The sequence below is a fragment of the Saimiri boliviensis genome, chromosome 13 (assembly GCF_048565385.1).
Source record: "Saimiri boliviensis isolate mSaiBol1 chromosome 13, mSaiBol1.pri, whole genome shotgun sequence".
Classification (NCBI taxonomy): Eukaryota; Metazoa; Chordata; class Mammalia; order Primates; family Cebidae; genus Saimiri; species Saimiri boliviensis.
Genome location: NC_133461.1, coordinates 59581731 through 59591733, shown reverse-complemented (window position 1 = coordinate 59591733; position 10003 = coordinate 59581731). Strand labels below are relative to the sequence as shown.

The following is a 10003-nucleotide window of genomic DNA, read 5'->3' as shown; positions in this document are numbered from 1 at the left end:
AGATAGTCTCAATGTCTTGGATTTGAGACATGACTCCTTTTTGATACAATGAATTATAAAAGCAAACTAGTTCCACATATTAATTATACTTTCAAGTCTAGTTTCTAAGAAGTCATTTCTCTTTAACCTTTCTTATCTATCAATCATTTTCATATAATCTAATGTCCAAATATTATTTGTACAGGTGAGTATCCCTAATCTAAATATCAGAAACCAGAAATCTTCCAAAATTCAAAACATTCGAGTGCAGACATGACACATAAAGGAAATGCTCACTGAAGCATTTCCAATTTCTAATAAAAGATATTTGGATTAGGGATGCTCAACTGGTAAATACAATGCAAATATTCAAAACAACAACAACAACCAAAAAACAAAACAAAACCAAAATCCAAAACACTTCAGGTCCCAAGCATTTAGAATAAGGGATACTCAATGTGTAGTACTATAGGAGCCAATCTTCTCCATAGGTAATTCTATAATTGCCATTTTGTTTGTTTCTTTCTGTAACAACAGTTTAAATGATTTCCAATTATTAAGATAGGTTAACACCATAATAGTTTTTTAAAAAGATAACTTATATGAAGCTTTCAATATTAAAAAGGAAAAACACTTATCTATTCAGTAGGGAAGAAACAATCTTGTTTATTAACGTCCTGCATATTTAGAAAGGGTTTAAAAACACATACATTTCCTGGGACAGAAACTTACCAAATGTATGTCCTTACAAAATAACTTTACAGATCAATAGCCTTGAACTTACACAAAGACATATATATGATATACATTATCTTGAGTAAATATACAATTCAAATGTTTTTGCAGCAACTTTCTACCAGAAAGTACATTAATGTGAGAATGTATGTTCTTTAACCCCTTAAAAATAGTAATAAAAAATTACAAAATAATGTAAATGTAGAATTAAGGCTGAGACTACATATTCTAGTATTAATAAAGTCAAACAGTAGTTATAAAACTTGCTGCTGCTGAATATTATATGTATATACAGGGTAAGTCTTTTGAAATTTGAAATGCCACCACTCTCACAAGTTCACTCATCAATTTAATGGTTTTCTGGGTATCTTAACATTTCAATTCCCAAATACCTGTGCTTTTAAAATTTTTATCCTGAATTCTGCATTGAGTTCCCTCACATATTTACAATTAGATATCTAGCCTCTAGAACCTTCCTTACACAAAAGACAAGACATCTTTGTTAAATAAATTCACGCAAAAGTAATAAAACGGTTTTCAAGAAATAGTTCTAACACGTTCATTATAATTATACTGAAAAACAGTACACACACTTTTCTTCAGGATTAATAAATGCCATGTGCCAGTTTTAGAGTCAGTGCCACATTAGCACATTTTCCTCTTATACATTTGCAAGATAATGACAACCAAAGGGCATAATGTCTGGAATAATTCCAGTAAATCCATATTGTTCAGTAAGATTCATAAAATTGAATGGCTGTTTCCAGTCCCATCTGAATAGAAATGGAAATTCATGCCCAGTTACTTGTATTGTCCCCAGAAATATTCAGTCTGGTAAGTCACTCTCTTGGTCTTCTGAAACAGAGATGCAGAAAGCAAGGCATTCTTAGTAAGACCAATGGCCTCTTCTATCACCTCTCATACATCTGTTTTGGTTATAATCCTGGTCGAGGAGAAAAGAAAAAAAAAAGTTTTATGTACCAAAGGTTTCCTTTCCCTGATCTCCCTCATATCTGAATGCTTAAATAGCCAATAAAACCATGTTCTCTTAATTATAATTCTTGGTATAAACAAATTTAATTAAATCCTTATATACAATCATTTCCATCACATGTATGCAAAACAAGCCCCAAAGTAGTTAACACACAAACACACACAGTATATGACATATATAAGTAATTTGTATCACAGTGCTTTGAAATGGTATTATCTCAGACCCGAATTCTGCAGATTTTTGCTTTTTACTCCCTTTCCTTAAATAAACTTACTATTTTAAGAACAGGAATATAATGCTTATTACAGAAAAGTCACAAAATAAAGACAAGCAAAATAAAACATTTAATATTCATAATCCCATTCATGTAGAGGTGAACAAAGTGAACACCTTGACATATATACCTACAGATTTAAAAAATTCAGATATATTTAAATATTTTCTAATAGTTCCCTGAACTGCCATCTCCAAATAGAAGATACACATTTTTAACAGAACTAATTTTTAATCTTTATAAGTAGAAAATGATTTAGAAAACTGAAGTCTCCATTCAAGAAAACATTGGAGCCTAATGTATAGTATCATATATTGCTAAGCATACTTAATGGATTCTAAGATTTTTCTGGCATTTAACATCTCTGAAATACATGTACTTTATCATATATGTACTTTATCATGTATGAGTTAATTTGCAACATTTTTCTTTAATGTTTCATAAAATAATGTCATTTCTTATAGTTAATGAAATCTTAAAGCTGATGAAACATAGTACATGATCTGTAAGGACAAACAACAAATATATATTCAGTATACATATGTAAATAAAAACATAAACATAAATATACAGACACATATAATGTACCTATTTCCTTTCCTACTATTAAATTTGTTCCTGATTGTATGGATGAAATATACCAATATTCAATACTGTTAAGATATTTTATTTCAAATGCTCTGACCTTTTGAGAGTATAAGGTTTATTAAAGAGTTATGGTGGGCCGGGCACGGTGGCTCAGCCTGTAATCCCAGCACTTTGGGAGGCCGAGGCGGGTGGATCACGTGGTCAAGAGATCGAGACCATCCCGGTCAACACGGCGAAACCCCGTCTCTACTAAAAATACAAAAAATTAGCTGGGCATGGTGGCGTGTGCCTGTAATCCCAGCTACTCAGGAGGCTGAGGCAGGAGAATTGCCTGAACCCAGGAGGTGGAGGTTGCGGTGAGCCGAGATCGCGCCATTGCACTCCAGCCTGGGGTAACAAGAGCGAAACTCCGTCTCAAAAAAAAAAAAAAAAAAAAAAAAGAGTTATGGTGAATAGGAAAAGACTAAGGATGAGAAAATCCCTAACAGTGATTTTAACAAATTTCCTGAAGATAATCAGGATGCAAAGGGGAGAAAGTCATAGTCCAGAATACACCAAATTTTCAACCTAAACTTCAAATACTGCCATCACAAAGCTAAACAAATGATAGCTGTGTGTGCATATGTCTCCCCATGTACCAAAAGCTGTACTGAAAATATGGTTCTTTGGCTTTCTAAAAACACTGACATTCTTTCTCCCTTTCCTTGATATGATACAGTATCACTATGAAGTATCTTAGTGAGTATGTCAGTCACTGTTGCTGGGTGTTCAATGGGTCTGTGCCTTTCATTCATCCCTGGGAAATTCTCTTCCACATGATAGCTTTTCCTTCTCCATTTTCTTCTTCTGGATTCCTAATAGTCTGAATTGGTTCTCTACGTCTTCTATCTTTGTATTTGGGAATTTTTCTTTTTTGACTTTAATCCTCCTATTGAACTTTTTATTTCAGCAATAATATTTATAATCTGTTTATTCATTCTTGTCCTGGCTCCTTTCTGCTATGTAGTAATTTTAATTTTATAAAAGAGGTCTAGTATCTTTAAAATTGTCCTCCAGGTTGATATTGGCACTTATCTTGAATTTTGTCTCTCATGTTGCTGGCTACCCTCAGATGTGTGATGATCCCTGGTTTACAATTACATTTAAGAAAGAGGATTATGTTGCCAGCTGGAATTTCTACTTTTATAAAAATATAACTTTTACCATCAAGTCTCTTTTGAGTGGAAACTGTAACTGGGATAGGGCAAAGCAAGGTCATGGGTCCAGAGGTTTTGCTTTAAACATGTGGCTGTTGGGCCAAGTGTGGTGACTCAAGCCTGTAATCCCTGTACCTTGGGAGGCCAAGGCAGGAGAGTAGCTTAAGCCCAGGAGTTTGAGACCAGCCTGGGCAACAAAATAAGACCTCATCTCTATAAAATAAATAAATAAGTAAAACTTGTTGAGTTAAAAAAATAGGTAACTGTGCAGTTGCAGAGCCAATTATCAGTCTTTTGGTTCCCAGAGGCCAGCATTAGGCCCTAGGGTACCAGCAACTACCAAAAGCCAATATACCAACATTTAATTCATTCCCATTGTCATCTAACTTTGTAGTGGCATTTTTTTATGCCTGATGGCAAGGAAACAAAGCTTTCAAAGTTTGGTTTGAAAATTAACACATTCTAGGCTGTGGCTTCCTTTCTTTTTCCATTCTGTTCTGTCCTTTTTATTTGCTACTCTCCCTGTTTGGAGCTGGACTTCTCACTCTTTCGTTTTACTGACTCTGAGTCCAAAGCGTTGCTGGGGCTAAATCCGGCATAATCTGTCTCCTATTATTTATAAACTATTTCCCAAACCATTCTCCTCTAGTATATTCTAGCCTTTTTTCTATCCTGTCATCCCCAGAAAAACTCAATTAAATGTGAATGCAAAATAAAGACATTTTTGGACATGGAAGGGCTCCAAGTTTTCTTCCTATACATTTTTTCTAAGGAATTTATAAGACAGAGAAAGACACAGAATCCAATAAACAGTGGATACAATCCAAGAGAGTAGCTAAGGAAGACCCAGGATGGCAGATTTACAGGAGGCCTGCACAATTACCAGTCACTGTTACAGGAGGAAGAAGGTGTGATTAAGATACATAGGGAAAGGAAAAAAAAAAGATGGCAATTAAAAACTCCAGAAAAATTAAAAGCATACAAGAAAGAGTCCTAGTAACAACTGGAATAACACTTAACATGATTTTAAGAATCAGAGAGTAAGGAAGATTTATTTCAGCCTGAGGTTTGGAGCACTAACTGGTGGCCTAAGTAAGAGTCATGACATTAGACCCCTATAGAGAAGGAAATGTAATTCTAGCACACAAGTTTGACTAGTACTGAACAATATTTACAGTCATAACAATGTAACTTTAAAAGTGGAGGCAACAACAGAGTAACTAAAAATTAACAGTTAAAACAAGGGTTGCCTCTGAAGGATGGAACAGGGGTAAGGATGCATAGGACACATGATTTTATGATTGTCAGCTCTTTCTATACCTGTGCTGTCCAAAATGGTAGCCACCAGCCATGTGTGGCTCCACAGTAGTTGCAACGTAGCTAGTCCTAATTGACATTTGCTGTCTTCTGAATTCTGAAGACTTTGTATTAAAAAAAAAAAATGTAAAATAGCTCATTAATCATTTTTAACATTGTTTACATGTAGAAATAATATTTAGGATATTGGCTTCAAGAACATCTATTACTAAAATTATTGTCACTGTTTCTCTTTTGCTTTTAATATGGCTTCTAGATAATTTAAAATTATATATGTGGCTCACATATAGTACAACACTAAATCTATACTATATGTATGTGTATATATATACGTATATATGAGAGACTGATGATCATACTACCAACAATATTATAAACGAAAAAATAAAGTTTAACCCATAGTCTCTCTGAATTGCTATAAAATCTTAAATAACAAGATCCAAATCAATGTCTATAATAGTGTTGTAGTAACGGGAAGGTCTATGGCAAATTTAGTGCTGAGACTGTGGCACAAGAACATGTCCCTTACATCTCAGCCTAGAACTGCGCCTGAGGAATTTCCTTAGTGGGAAGTGGGTTCTGGTCTCTTAAACACTGGAAAAATAATTCCAGTCATCATAAAATACTTCTTTAAAAAATTATGGCAAACCTACATAAAAGCAGAGGGAATAATATAGTGAATTTCTTATTTCAAGCTTCAGTAATTAGAACATTCTGCCAAGTCTTGTTTTGATATCCTCTGTCACTTTATTTTCCTGGAGTATTTGAGTATATCCCAGACACCACATTATTTAACCAATAGAATAACTTTCTCCAAAGAAGACTTTCTACAAAGAAGAACTTTCTGTAACTATTTGGTAACCTGAAAGATAGTTCATACAAGGAAGACAGAGCACATGTCTTTTCTATATGAACATATAAATTTTCAGTTACAAGTTGGTACCCTAGCAACCAGCAACAATGACCAATGAGGGTTTTTTACATCATTCTGAACTCGTGATCTCTAAACATTATATGTTTAAATCCACTGCAAAGAGTCTTTCTGATGTTAAATTGCCCCAACACACTCTGAATAATCAGCTTAACAGTCTGTATAAACCTCATGCCCATGAACACATCATTCACATGCCTACATGTGTGATACGCAAAATATATCAATGAACTTAAAATAGAATTTTTTTGCAACATGATGAGGGAGGAGTTTCATAATCTGGACTCTGCCTCTATGCCCAACCACAGCTTGGCCCTCTCCCTCTTGCACACCATGCCTTATCTACTAGCATCTTTTCAGTTCTTCAAACATGCCACACCTGTGATTTTCTGAGAGCATCATGCTTCCTTCCCAACCTCTGACTGAAACCAATCCCTATATGGCTGGTTCCTTACCATCCTTCAGTTCTGTTTCAATGTACCTCTCCTGACAACTGATACTGTTTCTCTATTATTTTCTATTACTTTATCATTTTTTCATTCATTATTTTCTCACCGCAACTTTTTTTTTTTTTTTTTTTTTGAGAGGGTGTTTTGCTCTTGTTGCCCAGGCTAGAGTGCAATGGCGTGATCTTTGCTCACTGCAACCTCCACCTCCTGGGTTCAAGAGATTCTCCTGCCTCAGCCTCCCAAGTAGCTAGGATTACAGGTGTGCACCACCATGCCTGGCTAATTTTTGTCTTTTTATTAGAGATGGGGTTTCACCTCATGTTAGCCAGGCTGTCTTGAACTCCTGACCTCAGGTGATCCACCCCTCCTCGGCCTCCCAAAGTGCTGGGTTTATAGGTGTGAGCCACTGTACCTGACTTTTTCATTCCTTATAAATATAAAAAAGTTTGTTTACTTTTTAAATTGTCCCTCTACTGCCCAGAATTCCAGAATTCCAATGGAGGTAAGAACCATGTCAGTTTTATTCACCCAGCAACATACAGCACAGAGTGAGATTTCAAATCTTAACTGAATAAATGCAGAATATGCAGATGGACAGGACACAGAATACCAACTCCAAACACCATAGTTTCAAGGGAACTCCTCTGAGGTTGATTTGATATGAGAAAAGTATTCAGGTACAATATACAATTAAACCTTTTGAAATAATATAAAGGAAACATCAGTACCATGATATCCTTCTGTGGGATGACTTTACTAATATTTAATCTAAAAGGGACAGTTTTCTTACTATGAAGTTAGGGTGCAAATGGCTGTGTTGGTTTTTGGGTCATCTAAATGGCATCTGATTCTCCAAACCGAAAATTAGAAGCAATTTAAAAATAAGTAATTTACAAATGTTTTTGCATATTCTATAATTATCAAGTTACTGATCCTATGAAAGCAAATGTAGTGAGCCAAACAACAGAAAAGTAGTTTGACTCTTAACAATGACTTTTAACATAACATAAACTATAACATTTCTAAAGAATTAGCAAAAGTTAACTGGGTATCTATCCTAAGAGAATATGATCCTTAAGTTTTATCTTCATTATCATCATTTAATTTTTTTTTAAATTTAAAATACTAATTCTGGCTCAAGGAAAGAATTAGACATGAACTCATTCTGTTTTTTAAAGTATGATGACCTGGTCAGGAGCAGTGGCTCATGCCTGTCATTACAGCACTTTGGGAGGCCAAGGCAGGCAGATTGTTTGAGGTCAGGAGTTTGAGACTAGCCTGGCCAACACAGTGAAACACCATCTCTACAAAAAAATGCAAAAAGTTAGCCAAGCAGGGTGGTGCACGCCTGTCATGCCAACTACTTGGGAGGATGAGACATGAGAATCCCTTGAGCCTGGGAGGTGGAGGTTGCAGTGAGCCATGATTGCACCACTGCACTCCAGCCTGGGCAACAGGGCAAGACGTCATCTCAAAAAAAACCAAAAAAATGTATGATGAGACCCAAGAACTCTGGTAAACTACCCAAGCATAGTTTTCAAGTCATAACAGACTCACCTATTTTGTCTTGTAACTTCTCGTCTCATTCTTTTAGGAGGAATTGGACAATCTGTCATCTCAACCTTTGGTGATTGACGCAATGAGTCATTACACTTACGTATGGGAGTCATACCTGTGAAGATGGAAAACGTAGAAAGTTGCTTTATAATAAAAACAATGGAATTATTTGATGAGAGAAATGCAAACATGAATATGCCATAATTTATAGAAAAAGAATTAAGAAAGAATACTGAGAATGCCTCTTACTACTTCTGGTAAAAGAATAGTTTATAACCATTTAACAGATAGGACTTAGAGGTTAAGAGTTTCTGTTGATTTAAGTTCTTAATCATTTGCATTCTTTTTTCTTGTAGTTGGATTCTCTCTCATCATAAATATTTATCTTCATATAAAGAAAGTAGAAGTTAACAAAGAGTAAAGACTTACCTAGTTTTTCCTCTATTAGTTTGAGATTTTTCTCATGTTCATCAAGTTCTTGCTTTTTCTTCTTCATATCTGGAGTGCGAAGGTACTCTAATTGACTGTTAAGATCCTTATTCACACTGTCTAGTTTGCATACAGCAGAACGATACTGCTGAAGAAGATCTGTAAAGAAACCAAAGACATTTGATTAAATTACTGCTATCACACCAAACTCACGTTTTAGGGAAAAAAAATTAGTAAACTGGGATTTGTGTTATGGTATCATATTGGAGCTACTTTTAAAGCCATAAAACATTCAATATAAACAAATGAAATTTAAAAAGCATAGTTAAGATCCCAGCACAAAATTGTTAAATTTAATTTTCTTTGTTTAAGTTTATTTCTCTTTCAGGGAAGAATTCTCTATATAAAAGTGCTCTGTTTTATTGGCTCACTCTCTCAAGCCAATGTTTATATCTTGTCTGATATTCAATAATTCCATGTGGGCAAATTTGGCAGGGGGAAGGCAAATACATTAAATATTGTATTGTTAGAAAATCACTGCTTCCCAAATGAAAACTGGTGAGTAACAAGGGGTTTCTAATAAAAACATTTGTAAGTGTAACTGGCAGTGAGCATCCTGTGGTTCAAACTTGGCTGCAATGCAACTCATTAATTGTTCTTATTCTTTGTAAAGTAGAAAGAGAAAATCTTTGCTTCCAAAAGGCATGGCTATTATGTTTAAACACAGAATTTAAAAAAAATACACTCAGAAAAATACTTCACTTTCAAAAAACTTAACTTTCCTTACTTTGTTTAAACATGTATTACATTGTTTAAATTAATGACCTGGGAAAAGTATGGAATAGTATACAGAAAAGGACTATAAAACAACATTGTTAGAATAATCCAACTTATTTTAAACTATATATACTCCTATATGTATAGACAAAAGGCTAAAAGATGATACAGTAAATTATTAACAATGTTTGGTTTGGGAATAATGAGTTTTTTAAAAAATTCATGGTGCTTGCCTGTATGTTCCATTTTTTTCCCATAATAATCCTGTGTTCTTTTTGCCATAAATTTTGAAATTTCAAAAATAGTATTACATTATTCAGGTTTGAGATTATTGCCTGCCTGCATGATTTATTAGACACTAAGTATTAAATAGTGACTACACTCTAGGCTAGGGGTTATAAAGTACCACTCATGGGCCAAGGATGGTTTATTCAGTTTTTTGTTTTTGTTTTTTGAGACAGAGTCTCACTCTGTCGCCCAGGATGGAGTGCAGTGACACAATCACTGCTCACTGCAGCCTCAATTTCCCGGGCTCGGGTGATTCTGCCACCTTAGCCTCATGAGTAGCCTGGACTACAGGCACAAGCCACCATGCCTATCTAATTTTTGTAGAGATGGGGTTTCACTATGCTGTTCAATCTTTGGGAGACCAAAGCAGGTGGACTGCTTGAGCCCAGACTGGTCACGAACTCCTGGGTCCAAGCGATCTGACCACCTCGGGTTCCCAAAGTGCTGGGATTATAGGAGTGAGCCAGTGTGCCTGGCCTATCCATTTTA

The 10003-nt window shown here is 35.0% G+C and overlaps 1 protein-coding gene across 1 annotated transcript in view; it reads right to left on the bottom strand.

The window, feature by feature from the left end:
* Positions 1 to 613: 613 nt before the first annotated feature.
* Positions 614 to 10003, bottom strand: part of SMCHD1 (structural maintenance of chromosomes flexible hinge domain containing 1) — a 159524-nt gene continuing 150134 nt past the window's right edge. Inside the window, exons 46-48 of the mRNA XM_003924806.4 lie at positions 8450 to 8608; positions 8021 to 8135; positions 614 to 1657 (exon numbers count right to left, since the gene is read on the bottom strand). Of these exons, the coding sequence (XP_003924855.3) occupies positions 1633 to 1657; positions 8021 to 8135; positions 8450 to 8608 (299 nt within the window). The 3' untranslated portion in view covers positions 614 to 1632. The remainder of the gene's footprint in view (positions 1658 to 8020; positions 8136 to 8449; positions 8609 to 10003) is intronic.